The following is a 25,592-nucleotide window of genomic DNA, read 5'->3' as shown; positions in this document are numbered from 1 at the left end:
GTGTGCACCACCACGACTGGTTCAGATTTTCCATAATGCATTAATCTTTCCTTCCTTGGGGACTGAACCCAGGGGTGTTCTATCACTGGGCTTCATCCCTTGCCCTTATTTTTTACTTTGCTAAATTGCCGAGGATGGCCTTGAACTTTGGCTTCTTCTGCCTCAGCCACCTGGGTAGCTTGGGTTGCAGATGAATACTGCTGTGTCTGGCTAGAAGACAAGTTTAAGTGAAAACTTTTAATCTAAAACTTAAGAAGCCAGGTAAATTGGCAGTAGTGTCTGTGCCATATTCTGAAGGTGAAGGTCCACCTACCTTCTTGTTTGTTAGGGGGACCCTCATTGACAATGGAAAACTTGGAGGAAAAAGATGTTTGAACCTCCATTGCCCACAAGAGGGCGCCAGAGGCAAAGAGGACTTGTTCTGACTTGGTAAGATTTATCCTGTTTCAGGAGTGGAGGGACTAGTACCGGGCTGACTACATCTAACTTTCCTGGGGAGACCATTTTAAAAAGAAGGGTCGTTCTCCAGATTATTCTGACTTAAGATCTGGGGTAGAAGTTAGGCTATGGCTAGGTGCAGTGGTGCACAACTGTAATCCCAGCAAATTTGGGAGGTAGAGGCAGGAGGATCACATGTTCAAGGCCAGCTTCAGCAACCTAGTGAGGCTCTCAGCAACTTAGTCAAACCCTGTCTCAAGATAAAAAATTAAAAAGGGCTGGGAATTTAGCCCAGTGATAAAGCACTCCTGGGTTCAATCCTCAGGAACTCCCTACCCCCTGCTGCAAAAGCCCCCGCAACCAAAAACTACAACAAAAAAACGTCAGGAGGCAACCCCCACACCCCCCCCTCACATTTTTGGCAGTGCTGGGGAGGGAACCCAGGGTCTCAAGTACTAGGCATGTACTCTACCGTGGAGCTACACCCTCATCCTTGGAGACTATTTTTGAAACTGCTCTCCAGGGGACACTGATGCACAGTGGGATTTGCAGTGTGTTAAGTGCTGGGTCATCAGCGCCCATATAGAACCTTTCCCAGCCCTCAGTGGGACAGTGGGAGAAACCACTGCTCCTGTTTGTGAGGAGTTATGGGACACTCACCCATACGGAGGGCCTCCTGTCAGGGCCTGGCTCTCCCCAGTTCCCACACTGGATTGCTTCAATGACCCAAGAACCAGTTCCCTTCCCTGCTACTTCGAAGATAATGAAATGAAGGCTCTGAATGCTGAGGCCATGAAGCTGGGATGTGGTGCCAGGCCCCCTCGGCCTCAGAGGCCAGGTTCACTCTGCCAACAGGCTGGGCACTGGGGCACCCAGACTGGGGCCAGGATGGGCTCTACTTTGGCTTTTTTTGCAGAGGATTCTGGGGATTGAACTCAGAGGCACTGGACCACTGGGCCACATCCCCAATCCTCTTTTGTATTTTATTTAGAAACAGGGTCTCACTGAGTTGCTTAGTGTCTCGCCGTTGCTGAGGCTGTCTTTGACCTTGCGATCCCCTTGCCTCAGCCTCTTGAGCTGCTGGGATTACAGGCATGTGCCACCACACCCAGCGGCTTTTGGTTTCTTAATTTGAAAAGAGGGCCTCTGTGACAGTCACACCTGGCACCTGACAGTGGGTGAGGAAGGCAAGCTCAGTGGGGTGCATCCCTATGGTGGGGAACCAAGGCCTTCCTGGCCGGGCCTGGGGGACTCACTGGTCTCTGTTGGGGGCTTTCCTGAGCTGGTCAGCGGTGACCCTCCATGAGAAGTTGAAAAATCGCATGGCGTTCTCGAAGTAGAGGTCTGGAACTGCCGTGTACTGAGGAAAGAAGCAGAGACACAGATGGGAGCAACCCCAGAGGAAAGTCAGAAACTCAGACTCCACGAGGTGAAGGGATGGGTAGGCAGGCCCAGGGCCAGAGTGTGGGCTCAGAGCTGCAGGCTCTGCCCCTCTGAGGCTTCTAACCTGCTGGGCCCAGCAACAACTGTCTTCTTCAGGCACCTGACAGTGTCACAGTGCTGCAGGATGCCCCATCAGTGGTTCCCTTGAGCAAGAAGTATCTCCATCACTGTCCTACAGGACTGTGATGATGGGTGTGTTCTCCGTGTGTTTTCCACCTACACTGGCCAATATGGTAGACTCTGGTGACAGGTGGCTACTGAGCATCTCAAATGTGCTAGTGTAATTAAATTTTAATTAACTTAAGTTTTGATTAATTAAATAGCCCCCCATGGCTGGTAGCTAACAAATTGGACAGCACAGATTTAATGAACTACACTGGAATCTGGCTCTGAAATGTCAGGGGACAGGCGTTATCACACCCCCCACCCCTGGGCCCGGCCTCTCAGCTCCTACCAGGTGCAAAGCCCTCCCTCAGGTCCACTCCAGATCTTTATGGCATACCCAAGGGCTGTGGTAAAACACTGGGCCCTCAGGGGCAGGCCCCTGTCTGTGGGCCCTGCCTGAGCTGTCTCCAGGAGACTCTGGGTCTTGCATCAGGATGACCCTGGGGTGTCTGAAAGTATTCTCAAGAAACATGGCTGCGGAATGAGTCTCCTATTCTCAGAAGTAATTTTAATAGTCTTAGGTTTTAAATAGAACCATGATGAGAGGTTATTATGATTTCAAAAATGCCTGAATTTCACTCATGAGAAGATAGCAAACTATCATTTGGGGCAAAATCACAACCCACTTAAAGGGGTGATGTGCCGAAGGTTCTGGCAGCAGGGAGGCAGTAATCCCCCTCCGCCTCAGTGGAGCTTCACTGTGCATTTGGGATGGCTGCCTCCTCTTTCCCATCCCCATCTCAAGGTCAAAATTTGAGTTCCAAATTTTCTCTGAGGAGGTTGGGGTACGACCCTGAAGACAGGTGGCCGTTCTGGGGCAGGAGCGGGGGTGTGAGGGGCTTCACTTTCTCCCCCCACCACCGTGGTGTTTTAGGGCTACGATGCTGGCCAGCTGACCCCAGCCCTGTGGGCTCTGGGCTCAGGGTCAGGTACTGCACCTTTTAGGATCTGCTTCCCCAAGTCTTTTATTTTTTTTTAAATTTCTTAGTTGTAGATGGACACAATATCTTTATTTTTTTATTTATTTAATGTGGTTCTGAGGATTGAACCCAGGGCCTCATGTGTGTGAGGCAAGCGCTTTGCCACTGAGCCAACCTCAGCCCCGCTACCTCCCCCCACCCCATTTTATGCAGTGCTTGGGTTGAACCCAGTTGGAGTCATGATGCGAGGCCAGTGCTCTCCCGCTGAGCTAATCCCCTGATCGCTGTCATGATGCCAGGTCAGCCTCCCTGCCTCCAGAAGCCCTGGGCGCCCCGCCCACCTTGGACCCTCCCCAAGTGGGCACTTGGGATAGCAGGGCGTAAGCCACTCACGTCGTTGAACAATTTGTCCAGTTCCTTGGGGTCCATAATGAAGTTGGGGTAGCCTATCATGTTGTAGATGGCGTCCGCCTGGATGGGAGGGACACAGAGGACTGAGCACCCGCGATGCTGACCAGCTGGCCCCAGCTTTGTGGGCTCTGGGCTCAGGGTCATGCCAAGGGGCGGGGGATCAGGCTCCTCCCCACTTAGGGCTTTCACATCTTTTTGGAAACATTCCCCCCTTGCCTAAGTTATCTTTTTTTTAATATTTATTTTTTAGTTATAGGTGGACACAGTATCTTTTTTTTTTTTTTTTTTTACTTTTATGTGGTGCTGAGGATCGAACCCAGTGCCTCACATAGGCTAGGCGAGCGCTCTACGGCTGAGCCACCACCCCAGCCCCCAGTTAATCTTTTGGGTTTCTGATTAAATGTTGCTTCCCCAAGGGAAGCTGCTATGGTCCAAATGTGTCCCCAAAGTTCAAGTGTTGGAACCTTTGGGAGGTGATGAGGTTCTGAGATTCTGAGGCTCTGTCCCCTACTGCTGGGGGACTGGGAGCTGTGGAGGGAGCAAGCACCACAGTGGCTTGGTCCACCTCTCTTGTGCGTGCTGTCCTGCCTGTCCACCTTCAGCCAAGAGATGTGTGACACTGGACTTCAGGCTGTCCCCCCAGCCTGCTAGACTGGTCACAAGGCAGGACAGCATCCATGCGTGCCCAGGGGACAGGCTGGCCTCTCCTAGCCCTGCTCTCTCTCTGTTGCTCTTGCCCGGTGCAGGAAGCCTGGGTGGCCCGAGCTCCCGGGCGGCCTCACCTTCTCCTTGGCTGATTTCCGGGTGTCCTCATCCATCCACTTCAGCATGCTCAGGCTCTCCTCAAAGGCCTTCTTGATCTCCAGGATTATCTTGCTGGCCTGAGGAGACAGATGTTGCACCCTCAGCTCTGGGCACTGGCCCCCTGGATGCAACCAGTGCCCCAGGCAGGATGACACTGGACCCGAGGTCAAACTGAGGTTGGCTCAAGGCCTCGGGTTCTGCAGAGTGGGCTAAGAGGGTGGCCATGGCTGTGCTTCCAGACCATGTTCCTAACATGGACAGACATCCCTCGAGATGAGACGGGCCTTCCATGCACTGGTCTCTGTGGCCGAATGAGCTTGGACGTGCCTTGGGGAAGCGGAAAGGTCTGCAGGAGGACTTTTCGGAGCCTTTAGAGTGGTAGAGTGCTCTTTTGGAGCCGTCCAGAAGACATGGCCTCTCCCAGGCTGATGGGATCCTTTTTGATGGAATAGAGCTTTAACACCCAGAGAACTTGATCTGAGAGGCACTCAGAAAGGTCTCAGGGCACAAATGGCAGCTGTTGAGGGTGACGATGCAGGGCAGACCCGGGGGCCAAAGATAGAAGATGGAAGATTCTAGGGAAGGGGAAGGCAAGAGCCATGGGGCTGGGGCCAGACAGACCTGGACTCAGATTCTGCCTCAACAGATTAAAAAAACAAAACAAAACAAACAAACAAACAAATATATATATATATATATATATATATATATATATATATATATATATATATATATATATATTAGTTGTAGTTGGACACAATACTTTTATTTTACTTATTTTTATGTGGTGCTGAGGATTGAACCCAGGGCCTCGCATGTGCTAGGCGAGGGCTCTACCGCTGAGCCACCACCCCAGCCCCTGCCTCAGCAGACTGGAAGTGCAATGCTGCCCCTTGACTACAGATACTAGTTACGCAAACAATACCATTAGTGATAAACTATCGCTGCCATTGACTGTAGCTTATTTTGGGCCAGGTGTTCTTTATGTGTAGCATCTCATTTTGTTATGGCCAGGCTGTGTGGGCAATGACCACACAGATTCCATTTTGCCCTGAGACCCCACATCATGTAAGAAAATCTTCTCCCGTGGGAAAGCCCCGTCTCTGCACCCATCAGTGAGCGGTTGCCTAGCACGGCATGTTAGGCGACACAGATGGCAATTCTTATACAACGTAAAAGTGTCCCCTCTTCAGTTCCCATTTTTCTTGGACAAGCTACCCTGTCAGAGGTGTAGATGTTAGTAGCCATTCTTTAACTTGTTCTCAACTAGGGACGTTTTGGCCCACCCTCTTTAGTGCTTATGATTTTAGATCTTATGATGTTTGCTTATGGATCTGAATCATAGCAACAGCCACTTATATGTTAATATGGTTTTGGACTACAAAAGGTGTGCTCGAACCCTGGGAGGGGTCGAAGGGTGTGGACTAGCAGCCTGGCCCTTGGCCCGCCAGCTGGTGGATCCAGACATCAACTGGTGAATAAAGGTTCCATCTCTTGCTTTAAGATCGACTTGGTGGTTTATTGCTGTCTCACCTTAACACCCCTCTGCAGAAGGGACAGCCCCACTTTCATGTCCCAGGTGAGGGGAGAACACCGCTCAAGTCACCCAGCCAAGTGACAGAGCCAGAATCTGAGCTGGGGGCTGGCTGTCTCCCTAGCACTCAGCCATGATGATCCTCTACCTGCTTGAATAATTCTGTCACCCTCAGAGTAAGAAAAATGTCACTTCCAGGTCAACATTACCTGGTGGGGTCCTTCGCAGACCCAGGAGGTGGAGATGGCTGTGGTAGCCTCATGGGGTCACTGGGAAGATCAAATTAAATAACACAAACAACTGGCCTGGCCTCAACCACGGAAGTCATTTAGCAAGTCACGCCCTGCAGCCTGAGGAAACGGCCTCTGAGTTAAAGAAGGCCCCGGGATCCTGTGGCCTGGAGCAGGAAAGGACCAGGGCAGAGCAGAGTGTGGGCTGTCAGGCTGGGGTGGGGGGCGCCCAGTAGATGCGATGCCCACTCTGTCCACAGGGGAGGTACTTACTATGTTCTTCCTGTCCTCGGCGAAGGTCGCTTTGACAAACATGGGGCCCAGGGCAAAGCCCAGGTTGTTTTCCGTGTCACTCACGCAAAACTTCCAGTGAGGAAGGCAGGTCTGGAAAACACGAGCGCAGAGGGTCACTGGGCACAGTCCTCCTTCTCCCAAGGCCTGCCTGGGAGGTGGCGCCATCGGGGGCCTGTGCTTCCCCCCAGAACTCCAGGGAGACAGACCTCTTCTGACCGCAGAAGTTACTTTAGGCCACCGACACCCCTCATGGCCACCACCTACTGTCTCCTGAGTGCCAGTCTCCATGATTGGCACTTCACGAAGGTCTGCCACTGAGCACCCCTAGCGGGCAGGGATGAGCCACTGGATAGACGGGAAGCAGAAATTTAGTAAGGGCAGTCACTGGTCCAGCAGGTGACAGTAGGTGACAGGGGTGCCACAGGGATGGGAACTCTGACATGCCTGGCCCTCCATCCAGGGCTCCCGCCAACTCCACCTGGTCCTGCTTCCTGGAGGACACAAGGAATCTTGGAGGCGCAGAACCTCGGGAAGCTGCCCATCCACCTGAGCAATGGGAACCTTCCTAGAAGGCCAGGGGCCCAGCCCCATTTACAGCCTCCTAGAGACAGAAGGCCACAGTGACATCGCAAAACTTCAATGTCGGCTTTTTTTTTTTTTAATGTGCTAAGGATGCCAGGCAGTGCCTCACCACTGAGCCGCACGCCCACCCCAACCCCAGCTCTTTCCTTATATTTTATTTTGAGACAGGGTCTCTCAATGCTCACTGCGCAGACTGGCCTTGAATTTGCAATCCTCCTGCCTCAGCCTCCCCAGCAGCTTGGACCACAGGTGTGTCACTGCACGGGGCTTAAATTGGTTCTTCCTCAGTCTCACCCACAAGCAGTGCTAGCCCACAGGATTCCTCAGTATGAACCAGAAATGGTCTTGGGCTGCAGCTCCCCAGATAAAGAGCTGATAAAGAGCACTGGGAGGGTTTCAGCCCACTGGCCCCCTGCCTGGCCATCCCCCCATGGAGAGTGTGAATGACCAGGTGTGATGACCCTGCTTATGGAAACCGGTCCAGCTGCAGGGTCCTCTTAACCCTGAGGAACAGGCGTGACAACCAGCTTGGGGCAGCCTGCTTTACACCAGCCCTACTGCGAACAACCCAAATGCACATCGGCAGACAGATGAATAAACAAAATGTGGTGTTTTTCTACAGCGACATACCACTTGGCAGCACGGAGGAACCAGCTACTCAGAGATGCCACAACATGATGAATTCCACAGACTCACTGAGCCAGGCAGCCAGGCAGGCAGCGTAGGACTCGGCTGCCCATCTGCAGCACCTCGGGGAGACGCAGGGAGGGGCCCGAGGGCATGCCGGGTAACTGGGCCATGGAAACCTTCTCTGTCCTGACTGGGCTGGTGGTCACACACACGACTTCATTGTCACAAATCAACCAACTGTATCCTTCACCCACACTCTATGCATATGTGTGTGCATATTGTTTTTAAGTGCCAGGGGTTGAACCCAGGGCTTCACACATGCTAGGCGGGCTTTCTTTCTTTTTTTCTTAATGGGGTGCTACGGATGGAACCCAGGGCCACCCTAGCATCACACTAAACTGGTCTATGTCTCAAATTTTTATTTTGAGACAGGGTCTCCCTGGAATTACAGAGTGTGCCACCATGGCCAGGTATATTGAATACTCTATTGTATGTAAATTATGACTTAAATTTTTTTTTTCTAGTCAAGAAGGAAGGGAAGGCCATTCTAGTCTAAGTGTAGCCCCTGGATTCTGCTTAGCTGTCGCAACCTGTGTCCGTTTCCAATGGCTGCTTTCTGCTCCCCTCTCCCTCCTGCCCGCTGCCCTGCCAGTCATTGGGCAGCCCACAGCTGGACACAGACTTGGCCTGGATATGCTGAGGCCGAGCACATAGTGGGTCACAGCTAGGGAGCCTCCAACTTTGAGGATGGGCAGAGGCTCTGACGGCTGGATCACGGGCAGATTCTTACTCATCTTCTGCCCGCGTCTCTGGAGAAGCCCATTCACTTTACACACATGCATTTGTCCCCTGAGTGACTCCCCTGCTCGGGGACTGTGCCAGTTCTCAGGAATTAGAGCTGAATCAAACGCAGGCCTGCCCTTGAGGACTCTGTGGAAATGCCCAGAACATCCAGCAGGAGACAGAGGTGCAGTAATGATGTTAACAGCCGTGACAGCACTGAGCGCCTGAGTGCCCAGGGTGTGTAGGCCCCACGCCTAGAATGCTCCAGGGAGACTAAGGGAGAGAAATGAAGCACAGAGAGGTTAAGTCACTGGCCCAAAAGGAGCACTCAGGGAGCAAGTGGCTGTGGTGGGCTTGAGCCCAGAGAGTCTGGCTCCAGTGACTTCCCGCAAAAAGGCCACTCTGACTGGCTACGACAAAGGTTTTGGAATGAGGAGAAAACTCTTTGAAAAAAGAAAGGGTCAGGCAGCATTCATCTGACATGGGGGCCACCTCCAGGCAGAAAAGGAGGGGCCAAGAGGCCCCTGAAGAGGCTGTGCGACTTGTAACTTCTTCACTGTAACCGGAGGAGCCCAGCAGGGAGTGGAGAGGGGTCCCTCCTCCCAACAAGAACTGTAGACTGTAGGCAGGTAGCACGAGGACAGCCGGCCAGGCACCCAGCAGAAGCTTCCACCTTTGGAACCGACTTTACGGCCTGAGGAAAAGGAGCCCAGGGATCAGTCACCCCTTTTCACAGATGGGAAGACCGAGTCCCTGGCCCATTTAAGTGACCCGCCCAAGGCTGTGTGATAAGAAGCAGAACCTCCCATTCAAATCTCTGCCCAGCCTCCCCTGCTCTGCAGCCGGGGCACACCCAGCCATTCTCTGAGCCTTTGGTACATGAGGGAGGTCAGCCCTGGCACCTCCCAGGCAGGCAGGGCTCCTGGGCACAGACCCACCCCACCCATCTTGGTATTCCCACACTGGGCTTGGGGCCTGGCCCATGTGACAGTGCAGGAGTAACTGTTTGCTGGATGCATAAAAGAGAGGTGACGGCCTCATTCTTGGCATCAGAATTCCTACGGGAGGCAAGCTTCCCCAGCGGGAAGGAGGGAGGCCTGGGGCCTCCTACAGAAGGACCCGCAGAGGTTTGGGGGCACTCAAGATGGGTGGAGCTTACTGGGTCTGGGGCCTGGGACTCCTGCCCCGAAGAGAACCTGAGGCCTGGATCTGGACTGGGGTTCCCCCGACTACAAACAGGGAGGATAATAATCAGGGAACCCTCGTGAGCAGGTGTTTGATGTGTTTGATGCTTCTGAGGAAGAAGTCCCCACCTTTAGAGTCACAGTTACATAAGGAGAGTGCTGACATCTCCACAGCTGGAGTGTCAGAACAGAGACTACCTTCTCTGCAAACCAGCTGAGTTGCTAAGATTCCTCTTTGTGCTTGGCTTAACCACCTCCTTCCAGAAGCCTCTAAGCCACCTAAGTCCCCATCAGTGTTCCCATGACCCCAAATGGACCCTTCAGTGGCCTCTTCATTCTCCTCCTAGACTCAGCCCTCGTAAGTGCCACAGCCCTGAGGGTACAGTGGTCTTTCCAGCCCCCAACCCAGGGCAGAGCACACAGTAGGTGCTCAGCATGAACCTGGGAATCACTGTCACAGCTCACCTTCTTGGTCCCGTACATGACTTCCATGAACTTCTCATCGGCGTCCTAAAAGCGCTGGTCGAGGAAGGAGCTTGTTTTCCGCACCAGGTTCCAGATCATGTAGTTGTTCAGCAGGCTGGGGTGAGAGGACCGCTGGCTCAGAAATGCCCGGGGCTCCCGAACAGCCTCACCCCAGCCTCCTTCCTAGCCTATCTGGGTGCTCGGCTGGCGGCTGCCTTCCAAGCACATGGAATGTAACTCTCCGAGGAACGCCTGGCGCTCCACCTAGAACCCCCCAGTGTCCAGTGCAATCACTTGCATACCAGCAGTGCTCAACACATGCTGCTGCTTAGCTGCTTTGTGTCTGAACCTGTGAAGCTGCTGCCTAGAGACTTGCCTGGTGGTGTATGCTACAGTGGGGAGGAGGCTGCCATTCCCTGCTGAAGGCCAGACAGGAAGTAGAGGCCTTAGAGCAGCAGGGGCAGGAAAGGAAGCTCTGGCCACCAGGTTTCCATGAATGACCGTTCCCATGTCCCCCACCCACAGGGCACAGGAACCTATCTGTGGCTGAGTCATGTTTGCAAAGATGTTACCTTAGTACAAAGATGTTCACTATATTGAACATCTAACCTCAACCGGAATCACCCTAAAAGCCTGACTACGGGGAGAGTGTGGCAAATATTGTATGAACAGTTGACGGAATACTATGCAACTATAAAAATGATCCTCACAGAGGGTTTGGGATGGCACTGGGAAATATTCATAATGAAAGTCAAGGCAAGGCTTGGAGCGGTGGCACATGCCTGTAATCCCAGTAGCTCAGGAGGCTAAGGCAGGAGGATAGTGAGTTCAAAGCCAGCCTCAACAACAGCAAGGCCCTAAGCAACTCAGTGAGACCCTGTCTCTAAATAAAATACAAAAAGTTTGGGGATACGGCTCGGTGGTTAAGTGCCCCTGGGTTCAATCATCAGTACTCCTACTACTAAAATAAAAATGAAAAGTCAAGGGAAAAGTAGATTATCCATCTAGTCACGTTAATGAGAAAGAAGAGCTATGGATTGGAAACCTCCCTTCCCTAACACCTTCTCTCCCTGATATGCACACACACAAACACCCCCCAAAATGACCAAGAGTAATATTTTGAATAATTTTACATTTTTCCTATTTTTCTGTAATTTTCAACATTTTTATAAGCCTTTGAAATAAAAAAATAAAATAAAATAAAAAACCCGTAAGTATTAACCAAAAATTATGGGTGGTATTGGCGGAGTCCTGTTCCATGACAGGCACGGTGTTAAAACATGAATCATTTTGAATCCCCTGCTTGGTAGGTGCTATCTGATCCCCATCTTATGGGTGACAGTATGACCCCGACAAAGGACAAGGGACATGCCACAGCTACACAGCTGGCTGAGGGCAGCAGGATTTGAAGCTGCCCAGGGGACCAGCACCCTCTGCTGCCTCTCAGGGAAGCTCACCAGGGTGCAGCACCCTGCGTCCGGCCGCCCTGCCGCCTCCTGCCCCTCCTGCCCAACAGGGCTGCCGGCCTCACCATCTGTCCGTGGCGTTGATGAGCGCGGAGGCCTGCTCCAGGTAGTCCTTGTCATAGACCACGATGGGCTCGGACGCGTTGATCTCCACGGGGTGGAAGATGGCGTTGAGGAAGGGCAGCCAGTTGATGGCCGGTGCCAAGGTCTGCGAGGGAAGGGGACAGCGTGAGGCTGGAGGGTGGCTTCTCCTCAGCCCCGTCTTTGGGTGTCCCTCAGAAGGTGTCATTGTGCCTCTCCCTGGGACCATGGTGCTGATGGAGCTCCAGGCAGAGGCAGCGTCCCCAGGAGCCAGAGGCAAACCTCATCTGAAGCGGAACCAGGGTGGGAGGAGAGGCTGCAGCAGCAGCAGGCACAGCAGCCGCCACCGTCACCACGCCCTTCCCATGTGGCATGTGCCACTGCCCAACTGACCAAGCAGTGGCCACAATTATCCCCATTTACAGAGGAAGAATGGAGCCTCAGACCCCTAACAGTTAAGAATCAGGAGCTGGACTGGGCTCCTGGTCTAGCTTCCTTGCTTATAAGCTGTGCAACCTTTAATAAGTTAATGTGCCCATCTGTGCCTCAGCACCTCATATGAAAAACAGGGATCATCATGACAATGAGTCCCGTGTATCTGGTAACTGGGAGGGTCACACACAGAAGCCAGCACTGTCCCACTCAACAAGAGTATCAGCAGCAGCAGTCTGCTGCAGAGGATCCAACATTCAGGAAGGCCAGCATTGCGGGGGTAAATTGTGGTCCACAAGTGAGGCTGCCGAGTGGGGAGCTGGGACAGCAAAGTTGGTGATGACTGCAACAAGAAGGGAGAGGCCTGCAGCTCAGCCCTGCACACACCAGGCCCCCGGCTATTTGCACTTGTTTGTTTTGGGGAGTTATTGGGGTCTGAACTCAGGGCCACTTTACCACTGAGCCACACCCCCAGCCCTTTTTATTTTGAGGCAGCTAAGTTGCTTGGGGCCTCACTAAGTTGCTGAGGCTGGCCTTGAACTCTTGATTCTCCTGCCTCAGCCTCCTAAGCTTCTGGGATTATAGGCATGCACCAGCATGCGCCAGCTCTGTTTTTTTTTTTTTTTAAGTATTTTTTGAGTTGTGGGTGGACAGGATGCCTTTGTTTTTATTTATGTATCTTTATGTGGTGCTGAGGATTGAACCCAGTGCCTCACCCACATTAGGAGAGCGCTCCACCACTGAACCACAACCTCAGCCCCAGCAGCTCTGTTTTAAGGTGACCCAAAAAAGACCCTGTACCCAAGGGCTTTCCAAAGAGAGACTTGGCTTTTCATAACTGTCAGCTCCCAACAGATCTCGCTTTCCCTTTGGCACCCCAAGGTGCCCTGCGCAGAGGTTTCTCCCCCAACACCTCCACGTCACGGCCAGCATCTCCTGCAGCAGCAGCCTCCAGCCATGCGAGCTATCCCTCTTGAGGTTGCAGATTTTTGTTATAAAGTCCTACAACATTTTAAAAATAAATTGTGGTAAAATATCTTGCACATTTATAATCCCAGAAACCCAGGAGGCTGAGGCAGGAGGATCTCGAATTCAAGGCCAGCCTCAGCAACCTAGTGGGACCCTGTCTCAAAATGAAAAATAAAAAGGCCTGGGGATGTGGCTCACCCAGCTGCAGATGACTTTTGCAAGACTTGAACTCTGTGCTTTCCACTTCCTACCCCCACCTGTCTCTGTGAGCCTGACGCCGGCCCAAGTGGCCCAACTTACGTGCAAACACATAGGATTCGGGCTTCAATGCTGGCATGTGTCCCTTGGTGTCACCTCCTCAAGCAGAGCTGCACAATGTGTCTGCTCTGGCCCTGTATTCCCCACACGCTCAGTTATTTTTAGTGTGCAGTTTTACAGAACATGAGGCTTTGGGCTGCATATCTCGTCTTTTAGCAAAGACGCCTCTATATGTCAGTCACTTGGATGGGCACCTGACTTAGCTAGCAATCCCAGAAATTACGATCATCGCTTAAGACCCACCAAAAGTGACCCTGGGCCTGGCAGATTTCAAACCCCATTCTCTATTCTCTTGAAAGGGTGAAATGTAAGACAAAAACGGGAAGTGAGAAATGCATTCCCTTCATACAGGAAAACCGTACCCATAAAGCCACCTAAGATCCACCCCGCCTGCTGGGACAGGCAGTCAGCCACAAGACCCCCAATTCACAGAGGCTGAGTTTGCTGATCAGGGAAGGTGACTTTCCTGAGGTTATATGGCTTACTGTGGGTGTATTTGGCGGGGTGCTGGGGATTGATCTCAGGGCCTTGAGCAGGTAAGCACAGGCTTTACCACTGGGCTCCACCCCAAGGCCATTGTTCCTGGGTTTGTTTGTTTATTTATTCATTTATTTTTATTTATTATTATTTCTTACATACATGACAAGGTTTATTTATTTTTATTTTTTAATTTTTTTTGGTTGTAGATGGACATAATACCTTCATCTATTTATATGTGGTGCTGAGACTTGAACCCAGTGCCTCACACGTGCAAGGCAAGCGCTCCACCACTGAGCCACAACCCCAGCCCCTGCTCCTGGGTTTAAGTGGACATCGTATCTATTGGGGAACAAAGATCTCAAAGGACAAATGAGGCTGGGGATGGAGCGGGGGCAGCTCCCAAAGGCGGTATTGTGCTGGTACAAGTCATAGACCAGGTCTCAGTAGGGGGCTGATTGGCATCATCCCTGGGTGAATGTTCCCACCAACACTGATGGCAAACCCCCACAGGGCTGGGAAGAGAAGCACACAGTGGGCCCTGAGCCAGCAAGCACCAGCACAGCCCTGTCGCCCAGCTGTGACATGAGCTGGTGACATGAGCTGGGCATTAGGAGGCCTAGATCAGAGTCCCCAGCAGGAACCAGCTCTGGGCACTGTCTATCCTTTTCCTAAGATGGGGTCAGCGACCCTGCCCCCAGAGCTGACTGCCGTAGGCCTCTCTGCCTGGCCTCCCCTGTGGCCCAGAGCCTCCCCTCTCCCTAGCAGGAGACTCTCAGGCCAATCTCTACATTTCGGTGGCCACAGAATTCAGAGGTGTGTGATGAGACCTTCAAACTGGGTCCAACAATCAGGGTCACCTGACTGCATGGCCTGGGGCAAAGACCTGGGAAAGTGGGTTAGTTTCCTGAATGTCACCAGTTACAGGGCTCACGAGAGCTTCATGAACTGAGGTGGCGGATCCTGGCACAGGGTGAAGCATCAGGTGGGGAAAGCCCAGGATCTGCTGCATCTGGGGCCAGGTGGCGCCCTCACCCCCGGGGCCCAGCAGCCTCCCCGCTGGACCATGTAGTTCGGGTATCCGGTCAGCCCTGGGACTCAACACTCCCAAACTGCTGTCCACTAGGCCAGGGTGGAGCAGGGCTGGCTGTAGTCCTTTGTCTGGGGCCAGAGGGACACACACTTCACCCAGGAAACCCAGTGGAAGCACGACTTCTGGAATGAAGCCTACGAGGCCCTGCACACACCAAGGTCCCCGCGGGGCAGGTGTACACTCAGCTTCCCCAGCCCCTCCCCACCGGGCCCCAGCGTCCTGCTTCTCTCGCCCACAGCACTAGGCAGGGAGACTGGGATTGTTTCTTAGTGTCCCCACTAGACCAGAAGCACAGGAAAGCAGGGCCCAAGGTGGCTCCTGATACATCTGTCAGATGGAGGAGGAAAAAAGGGCAGGAACTTCCTCCTCGAAGGAAGAAGGAATGGATGGGTGAGGAGCGGGGAGAAGACTGGCCAGTGGAACCCACTGCAGGCGCAGGGTCCGCCCCAGCAGAACAGCAAGGGCCACCAGGTGCTCCTGCCTGAGGGCAAGGAACTGGGAGATACGTGGAACCACTCTGCTCATTCCTCGGAGACCAACAGGGCCCAGGACAAGCGGGTCAGCAACAGCACACGGGCCAGAAAGAAGGAAGCAGTAGAAAGTCCACCCCAGGCCCTGGAGGCCTGAGCAGCCACCAGGGGGCAGCCTCGGCAAGGCTGACCTTCAGAGGGGACAGCAGGTCTCTGGTGACTCACACAGTTTCACAGAAAGTGCAGGTCTGACTCCCCGTTACGCTTCTGGATATTGCCTAGGTACATGGTCAAGAGCTGAGCCAAGCCTGAGTCCAAGGGCCAGCACCCCTGCCCTCAGGAGCCTCCGGGACCTGACCATGTCTCTCCATCTCCTGTTCAGCAAAGGGAGAAGCAACGTAGGAATCCACACCCCACCTTTACTTAGTGCTCTGTGCTGGATGACTGGGAATGCCCCTGTCCGTGTGAGCCTTACATCACAACCATGGAGCTGCTAGGGAAACGCTGTCACACGAAGCAGCCCGGCGAGGGAAGAAGCCTGGCTCTGGAGTCCCTTTGCACTCTGTGGTCACTAGCAGGTAATCTTACTTGTCTGAGCCCCAGTTTATCTGTAACCTGGGCATAAACACCTCCTCCCAAGGGTGGCTTTATGGTCATGATGAAGTTGGTATGACCCCTCCCCCCAAGAGCCCTGTCCGACTCCAGTGGCCCTGCACCTGCAGTAGCCGGTGCACAGGGTACCTGCAGCTCGGCGGCCGTCACTTTGTGGTAAATGAGCTCCTCGTCCCGACGCTTCTCCTGGGGAATGGTGATATTGGCCAGCGCCGTCTCAAAGTCCAGGATCTGCTGCATCTGGGGCCGGATGGCGTCCTCATCCCCGCTGCCCAGCAGCTTCCCAAGCTGGACCATGTAGTTCAGGTATCCAGTCAGCACCTGTAGGGCCCAGCACCCCCAAACTGTCTGTCAGTGGCTGTCACCTGCCACCCAGTGGGCCAGGTGAGGCCGGCCCAGCTGCGGCCCTGTGCATGGGACCCAGGAAACATGCTGGAAAATAGCTCTGGGGAGGATTCTGGCGCTGTGTGTCTTCACTGGTGTCCGTGGCGCTCCTGGTAAAGCCCACCGCCTCTGCACACACACAGGTCCCTGAGGCTGGCCCCTGCTGCTCTGGCCCTGCCTTCAGGGCTCGTCCTCAGCCATCTTCCTGTTCTGGAAATGCACCTTTTCTCAACCACCCTCTGCCACCACGTCCCTAGAGCTGAATCAAGTCCTTTCTCGGCTCCCTCTGCCCTGATCACAATGTATACAGTTGGCATCTAGTTGGGTGGTCCGTTAAGTAATGTCTCCCTCTCCTACTGGACCTCAAGCCCCGTGGACAGGTGAGTGAACCTCAGTGGGCCGGGCAGGGGAAGGGAGAGCTGTGAGCGGTTGGAGGTGATCTGGTTGTGGCTCTGGATCTCCCCACTTACTGGCTGTGTGACCTTGAAGAGGTCACTTCTGTGTCTGAGACTTATTTCTTCCTCTGTATAGGGCAAGGTAAAATGAATATCCATTTGACAGATGAAGAAAATGATGTTCAGAGAAGCTGAGTGACTTTGGGGTGACTGGGAGGGTTAGAGGTGAGGTATATATAAGGTCTGAGACCCTCAAATGGTGGGGGCTGCTACTGCCACCTCTCTACAATGGGGACAAATGACACCTAACCCCTGCCCTTTGTGCCCACAGTGCCTGCATATGAACTAGCAAGCCTGGGGGCATCCCTCCCCTGCCTGGGCTGCCTGTTGCCCATCAGGAAAGTGATACCCCTGTGTTCCCCCAGCTTCTAAGACCTGCCCAGGTATGCTGTGGAGGACACGGTGGGAGAACCACCGCAAAGACGCACTCACCTTCTCGTTTTCAGTCTTGTTCAGGCAGTAATCTCTGGAGGGCAGGCCCAGGCCAGACTGGTCCACCTAAAGAGGGAGGCAGAGTGAGAGGAAGGCCCTGCTTGTGTGTCTCCTGCGGCCTCTGCCTGCCCCAGGACTTCTCACACCAGGCACCGAGGACCAGCTCATGTTCCAGCAGGAGCACAAGCTGGTAGCCGAAGTCACAGATGGGATCACTCAGTGATAAGACAGACACGTTCCTGCCCACCTGTGGGGTCAGCTGCAGGGACCTGGGCCTTTCTGAGGGCTGGACAGAGCCTCCTTCCTCTTTAAACACCCCTTGGCTTCAGCAATGCACCCTACTTCTCTAAACCCTTCCCAAGTGGCGAGGAGCCAACACAGGTGACTTAACCTTAACCCAAGTTACTTAACCTTTCTGATCCCCAGGTTCCTTGCCCAGAAAGTTAGGGAGATAATACCTAACCTTCAGAGATGGAATGAGGATTCAAGAGGACGGTGTCAGTACAGGGTTTCCTGAGAGTGGGGCAGGCAGAGGAGGGTCAATTCCTGGTGGCTACCATTGGAACCTTCTGGCTATACCTTGACGCACCTTGGGTAGCTGCTATTATATAGTTCATTAGGGTGAAAAGGGAAGTGTAGCTCAGTGAGGTTGAGCCTCTTGCTAAGGTCACACAGTGAGTGTGTGGCACAGTTGGGGGCTGAGAACTAAGCCTTTATGACCCCTAATCTGGGGGCTCTCCTGGGTGTGCTGTTCCTCAGCCTTGGGCAGGCTCTGGTGGGAGAGATGGACCAAAAGCATTCCAAGCAGCACCACAGAGCCAGAGGCTAAGGGAGGGGACAAAGAGGTGGCTACAGCTGTGCACAGAAGTTTATATCACTCGTCACTTCTGAGGCCCACGATGAGCTGCCCACCAAGATGGGTAGTCTGCCCTCTCATAGTCTCTTGCCTATAAAAATCTCACTGTTTGGGGCTGCCAGAAATAACCCCGGCTTAGAAACCAGAGCCTGCTGCCTCGGCCCAGGGCAGGTCTCCCTCCACCCCAGGAGGCCACACCCTTTCCTTGGCCCAGGCCTGCTCAGTGGTGCCCCTAAATTCAATCCCTGTTACCCACACCCCAAATATCTAAAATAAAACAATGATGTCAAGCAATCTAAGTAAATTTTCAAGAATGAGTGAAATAATTATTATTATTTTTAAAAGGAGTATTATCTTTAAGGACAGACTACAAAGATTAAGGTGAAATCCTAAAAGTGACGAGAAGAACTCTGCTTTCAATATGGTCCAGAAAGCTCCTAAAAATAGCTTCAATAAATCCTGGAGGGCAGGGAGGGGGGAGAGGGAGGGAAGGAGGGAAGGAGGGAGAAAGAGAGGAACACAGTTAATCCTCAGTATATATGGGGTACCAGGATGAATGAGTTGCTCTTTTTAATAGGTCTTAGAGACCAGAACAGGTGAGTTTCCCATTCCAAAAGCTTTGTCCAGCAGGCAAGCATCCATAACCTCAAGCTATTACAATTACAACAGGAAACCCATTATCTTCCTGGCCTGAAGAAAAAGAGGACCCAGCCAGGACAGCCACAATCACCAAAAAGTCAGGACAGAATTCCAAAAGGAAAAAGACACCCCCACCAAAAAAAGCCAAATTTCTGGTATATATTTTCCCCAGTCTTTAAGCCCACATTAAAGGACAGGCCCAAGCCAGTTTGCAGCTGAGGACAGACAAACAGACAGAGATCTGAGCAGGTGCTATCCTCAGCCAAGTTAGAATTTGAGTTTAACAAAATTAAAGGCTCACTAAAACAAAGAAATAAAAAAAACCCTTGAAAACAACCTTTGAAAGAAACCAAAATTTCCACAAATAACACTGATAATATTTAAAATTCCTTGGTAAAAAATGTGATTCAATCTCAAGGGAAAAGATAGTCAACAGAGAGTAAGTTCAAAATGATAGGTTAAGATTTTTAAACAAGGACATAAAAACAGATACTATAAATGTGCTCAATGAGGAAAGGACACAGGAAGGTAATGAATGAAAAAAACAGTAATCTAAAAGAAAACAAAAACATTTTTTAAACAGCAAATTAAATATCTAAAATAAAATTTCCTAGAAGAGACACAACAGGGAAAAGAATAAGTGAATTTGATGACAGATGAACAGAAATTATTCAACTGAAGAAAAGATTAAAATAACCAGGGCTTCAGAGACCTAAGGGGAAGATATTAAAAAGCTAGCCATAGATAGTAATGACAGAACAGAGAAAACAGAGTAGGAAAAATATTTTCATAATGACCCCCCAGAAAATTTACAAATGTGACAAACTTGCCCATTAAAGACTCTACTCAGTCCAACTCATACAGGTCAAATACAAAGAAAACCAAACACAGGCATATCATAATCAAATTGCTGACAACCAAAATTAAAGAGAAAACTCAAAAATTACTAGGAAGGGATATATTTCATAGAGAGGAACAATTCAAATTACTGTAGACTTGTTTTCAGAAACTGTGGATGCTAACAGATGTGGCAAAACCATCCTTAAAGTGCTTGGAGATCGGGTTGGGCATGGACAGAAGAACAGGGAGAGCAAAAGTATCCTTCAAGAATAAAGGTGAAATAATGACAATTTCAAGTAAAAGAATACTTAAGAATTCATTCCCAACTAACTTCAGTACAAAAAACACTAAAAGAAGTTCTTCAGGCTGACAGAAAATGTTATCGGAGGGAAACCTGGATCTTGAGTAAGGAAAAAAAAAGCATCAATAAGTAAAAAGACTTTCTCCTTTTAATGTCTTTAAAACACAGCTGTTTAAAGGGAAAATAACATTATCTCATAGGAGTCACAATGCTTTTAAATATAATACACAAGGCAATAACAGCATGGAGATGAGCAACTGGACCCATAAGGTAAACAGACACGTAGGTCAAAAGATTTCTGCATTTTATGTGAAGTTGTACAATATTAACTCTCAATAGTCTATGAAAAGTTAATGATGTATTTTAAAATCTAAAGAAGCTAACCAAAACAAAAGACAGAGGCATTGTTAAAAAGTCAGTAAAAAACCTAAAATGGAGTCCAAAGAAAATCCAAATGTCAGAAAAAGGATGGAAATATAGTCAAACAAAATACACTTACATGAAACAAACAGAAAACAAATAAATTAGAAAGACCTAAATCCAGTCACACAAATAAAATATTCCATTTTTATCTAGAAGGAAGACAGAAAAGCAATCAAACATATTCCTCCTTTCAGTAAGAGTACACCTCATTGCTCTGTGAGCTCATAAAGTTCTTGCTGCTGTTCTTCTTGAACAAGGCAATTATATTTGGGTTTGGTGGTTAGAAAAAAAGGTGAAAATATTACAATTGCACTTACACATTAAACAAAAAAAGATACAATGCTATACCAGTGTGAAAACTGCATACAAAGGGTTTTTGTTTGTTTGTTTGTTTTTATAATACCCATTACGACCATAAGTCAGTACCAATAAAGCAGTTTCTGTATAACTATCAAGTACATTTTAGTGAATTTTTGCTGATTACCTAACACAATTTGCTATTTAAAAACAGCTATGTGAGCAATCTCTATTCTTAACTTAATTCCACAAACAATTCTATTCATTTCCCGTAATGAGGCCCATGTACTCCCTGTGTTCAAGTCTTAGACCATTAATTCCTATAATGGCAACACACTCTGCCTCTCCAGAGAAACTCTGTAAAAATATTCCTTTCATATTTTTCCTACATTTAAAAAAAATTCTTCCTTATATACACTTTGAATTACTAATCATTTATTTCTGGATTCATAAAATAAAATTCTACATTCACCATTTCCATTTTTGACCATTTACATACTGGTTAATTAATTTTCTGCTACCCAGCCTCTTCCTAGATTATACCAGCAAAACCCAGTGTCAGACACAAAGCACATTCTCAGTGGATATTTGTCCACAGGATAAATATTTCCGGTTACCAAAAGCATCATATATATATATATATATATATATATATATATATATATATATATATATATATATAATATATATATATATATATATAATATATATATTTATATATATATAAAATAAAGGCTATGCTCTTGTTCTTCATTTCTTACGTTTCTATAGCAGAGGTCAGCAAACTTTTGCTGTAAAGGACCACACAGCAAATATTTTAGGCAATCAGAATTCAATTGCTCTCCATACCAACTCCTCAATTCTACTACTATACCACAAAAGCAACCATAGACAATATGTAAACAAGTAGGAGTGGCAGTGTTCAATAAGTTTTATTTATGAAAATAGACAATGAACCATGGGCTATATTTCCCCCATCCCTGCACTAAGACATCAAACCTTATGAACCACTTGGCCTCCCTCAGATTTAAACTTTGGGTCTCTCTTTTATATACTTTCACTTCTGTTTCCAAAAAAAACCTTAAAAACTGAAAGCACCTGCCTTTCATTATGTGCTCTGATTTTATGTTGTAACCCCTGAATGGCTCGTTTAGTTTTGTGATTTTGTCCTCTATGGATAATAAATTTCCAAATGCACATTCCCAGTTTTAAATTCAATTCTGCATTTTGGATCCTGAGCCTCCAAATTTCTACTGAAAGCATTTATTTTTAGTAATTTGCCATCACTTAAAATACACAATATCTAAAGCCAAATTCATCAAATAACTTTCATTTATTCCTCCTATGCCTATGGACAATATCAATCCTTATTAATATTTCTAACACCACAAGTAGTACTATAATCATCCAAGTCAACCAGATTTGTAAACTAGCAGCATCTTTGATTCCCCTTTGCTTCTTTCTCCACCATCCTTATAATTATTTTTTTTTCTTATATCTCCTGAGTTACTTTTTACATTGGGCTTTTGTGACATATCTATTTAACTCCTGAGCAAGAGTCACTCTTAATCATCCTAAAACACAATTTCATAATACATCACCTGCTTATAATGTAATCTTCCTAAAATACTTCTCCAAAAACCCATTACTCCCAGATTTAAGAGGTAAATGAGCATTTTCAGTACTTCACTGTCAACAGAATCTCAAATTCTTCAATCTGAAAAGGAATGTTTATTCTAATCTGTTCCACAAGTGTTTATTGTAAACAGTGTTTCTAACCCTAAAAAAAATATATTAATTTTCTTACAATGGCACATGTTAGTGTCATCATCTAGCGAGGATTATAGGCACTAGGGTCAGAGATGCACAAGAATCACAGACCTTGCATTCAAGGAGTGAACTCTGGTGCCTTACCATTCAAACACTCTTGGTTACATCCAACTGTAATCACAAGGCAGATTAATACTCCTACATGGTTTCAGTCAAATATTTTATGGTTCTTTAGTGTTTCTACCTTTTGTCCATTTAATCAAATCTCACTAATACAATGCTCACCTTCAATTCCATATTTTTTGTACAACTTGCTCAGCTTCCCTAACCTTACTAACTTCACCTTAATACTAGTATCGTATTTATAAATCTGTGTCATACGGAATGGAAGTTACATTGTTTCTTGAATCAACACCAAATAATATGTCGCCTCAAATTAAGAATAAAGACCACACTTTCAGCTCTTAAACTGTTATCACCTATAATACTGAACGCATAAAAGCAGCAATAAAAAAGTTTTTATGTACACAATGACACTGCTACTCAATATAAAAACTTGTTTCCTAGTAGCGGATTTAAACTTTTACTTAACCTACTTACATTCATTCCAGTCCTGATAAACAGCTTGATTTTGCAAGGCAGCCTTTATAAAGGAAACAACTGATGACCAAGAATCAGAACAAAAATAAACAAACCAAAAGGCACTCAGCTGAACCCCTGACATTAGCACAGTGCTCTATGGAATAAATTAAAGCACTCATGCATATGTATTATTGTAACTTGTAAGCAAAAATTGCTGCTGTGAACAGATTTCTAAATTTTGAACTTAGTCTAAACCTTAAAAAAAGTAAAGTATTTTAAGAATGTTCACACTTTAGAAGTCAATAATTTTATCAATAAGCTATCCCAAAATTCATTTTATTTTAGAATAAGTTAAAATTAGTTGGAAAATTTGGCCATTATCTATGTAAATAAAGCCTCAACAATAAATTTACCAAACTATTAATCAAAGCAGAAACTAAACTCTGCAGAAATTAACAGAAAGCAAAACTTTACAACAGATTTTCTACATTTACAACATGAAATTAAAAATTACTAGATACATGGAGAAATAAAAATATAACCGTTAGGAATAAAGCATGCCATACAAACATACAGAGATGACACCAATGTTGACATAAGAAGAAAAGAATTTTAAAAGAGTTATAAATATTCAAACACTATAAGCAAAATATGGTTACAAAATAAATGAACAGAAACTCACTGTACAGCAAACTATTTAAAAATGGGATTCTAGAATCAAAAAATACAATACTTGAAAATTTCACTGAGTAAGCTTAAGAATGGACTAGAACAGAAAATATGATAAGTGAAACTGAACACATCTCAATAAAAAGTTTTCAGTAGGAAAGAAGAAAATACTGCAAAACATGAATAGACCATCAGCTAAAAGGTCCAAAACATGGAGTATCAGAAGTAGATGGGAGTGAATAAACTGTCAAAACTTTCTCCAAAATCAGTGAAAAACATCAACTTGCAGATCTAATTTGCTGAAAAATCTCTATGCGGAACCATAAAGCAAATCTCACCAATTTGCACAATTGTCAAAATGCTAAACTACTTGTGTAAAAAAAGAAATCCTAAATTTCATCAGAAAGAAAAAAGACAATTTACAGTAAGGGGAAAATGATACCAAGAAACACTACTTCTCATCAGAAATAACGAAGGCTAGAAGGTAATAGGATGACAGACACCCTTAAAGGGAGAGGAGGAAAAACAAAAGTCATCTCAGAATCACAGACCATAAATGTAAACTGCAACATATACCAACTGAAGATTTTAGACTGAAGGAAAATGATATGAGATGAAATTTGGATTCACACAAAGAAAAGAAAAATACGAACAGCAAATATGTGAGTAAGGATAAAAGACTATTTCCTTTCATCTTTAAAATGTATGTGATTGTTTAAATTGAAAATCATAAAATCCTTTTGAAAACTTTATGGTATTTTTAGGACAAAGAACATAAAAGAGTTAATGGAACAATACCTGTTTAGATTCTTAATTTTATAATAATGACATAATATAAACACCAAGTACACTGTGATAAGAGTATATATTATAATCCCTATCAAAATCCCTGAAAATAAAGCAAGTATAACTAAAAATCCATTAGAAGGATTAAAACTGAATACAAAAACTATTTGATTAATCAAAAAGAACAGAGGTACCAAAATATTACTATGATGGAACTAAATATAACACACCAATGAGTACAAAATGTTAGACTGTAGAGCAACTAGAACTCTCATATATTTGGAAAATTCTTTGGCACTTTTTCAGGAAGTTAAACATACTTCTACAATTTGACCTAGAAATTCTACTCACAGTATTTACCCAGAAGAAATGAACACAAACAGAATTACACAGAACTATTTATAGAGCTTTGTTCAAAATAGTCAAATCCATGAAATAATCTTAATGCCTAGAGATACCTAAATGGATAAATAAATGGTTTATCAGCACAATGCAATACTACCATTTAGCTACAAAAAGAAAAACTACTAACAAACACAACTTAGTGGGTCTTTTCGATAAAAGAAACCAGACACAAAAGATATCCTGTATCATTCTACTTTTATAACATTGTAGAAGTGGCAAAACCAATCTAAATATGATTTAGATAGCAAAACCATCAAATCAGTGGTTGCTTGGGATGGGTAGGAACTGGCTGGAAAGGGACATGAAAGATTTTTCTTTTTTAATATTTTTCAGTTGTTGATAGGCCTATATTTATTTATATGTGCCTGGGCTTTTTCACCCCAGAGATGGAGGATCCTCTTACCAGATGGAGTTCTTGACCTTGTGTTGCTGCGCGTTGGCCTCTGTCCCTGGCAGCCCGGGCTCAAGGGCTGGCAGAGCCACCCCCGAGTTGGGGGCGCTGGGGGGAAGCTGCTGATGGGCATCAGGCTGCTGTGGTGGCGGCTGTTGTTGTTCCTCTGCCATCGCTGCTGGAGGGGTGGGGGAGAGGAAAGGAGGGAAGATGGCGGCGCCGGGAAGGGTGAGGGAAGAGACGGGGAGGGGAGGAGAAGGGGGGAGGGGGGAGGGGTGGAGGGGGGAGGGGGCGGGGGGGAGGGGGAGGGGGAGGGGGCGGGGGGGGAGGGGGAGGGGGAGGGGGAGGGGGGAGGAAAGAGACGGGGAGGGGAGGACGAAAGGGGGGGAGGGGTGGAGGAGGAGGAAGGAAGCTGGATAAGCTAGGCCTATACCCCAGGGCTCCAGTAAGTCGCTTTCGCCTGCCGCCTGGGGGACATCACCGGGGAGACCAAGCGGCTCCTCACAGCCGGGCGCTTCACCGCGGCAGAGGCATGGCGGCGCCCCTCAGCCCCCCCCGCTG

The 25,592-nt window shown here is 48.1% G+C and overlaps 1 protein-coding gene across 1 annotated transcript in view; it reads right to left on the bottom strand.

Moving 5' to 3' along the window:
- LOC143386534 (endothelin-converting enzyme 1-like) overlaps positions 1 to 25,204 on the bottom strand; it is a 30,855-nt gene extending 5,651 nt beyond the window's left edge. The window contains 10 exon segments of the mRNA XM_077108093.1: positions 1,695 to 1,798; positions 3,360 to 3,437; positions 4,160 to 4,258; positions 6,219 to 6,329; positions 9,884 to 9,998; positions 11,415 to 11,557; positions 15,931 to 16,122; positions 17,073 to 17,138; positions 22,799 to 22,841; positions 25,044 to 25,204. Of these exon segments, the coding sequence (XP_076964208.1) occupies positions 1,695 to 1,798; positions 3,360 to 3,437; positions 4,160 to 4,258; positions 6,219 to 6,329; positions 9,884 to 9,998; positions 11,415 to 11,557; positions 15,931 to 16,122; positions 17,073 to 17,138; positions 22,799 to 22,841; positions 25,044 to 25,204 (1,112 nt within the window).
- Positions 25,205 to 25,592: the final 388 nt, after the last annotated feature.

This window comes from Callospermophilus lateralis, unplaced genomic scaffold (assembly GCF_048772815.1).
Source record: "Callospermophilus lateralis isolate mCalLat2 unplaced genomic scaffold, mCalLat2.hap1 Scaffold_1348, whole genome shotgun sequence".
NCBI lineage: Eukaryota > Metazoa > Chordata > Mammalia > Rodentia > Sciuridae > Callospermophilus > Callospermophilus lateralis.
Note: the sequence above shows the minus strand (reverse complement) of the source record. Positions and strands in the feature narration are given on the sequence as shown.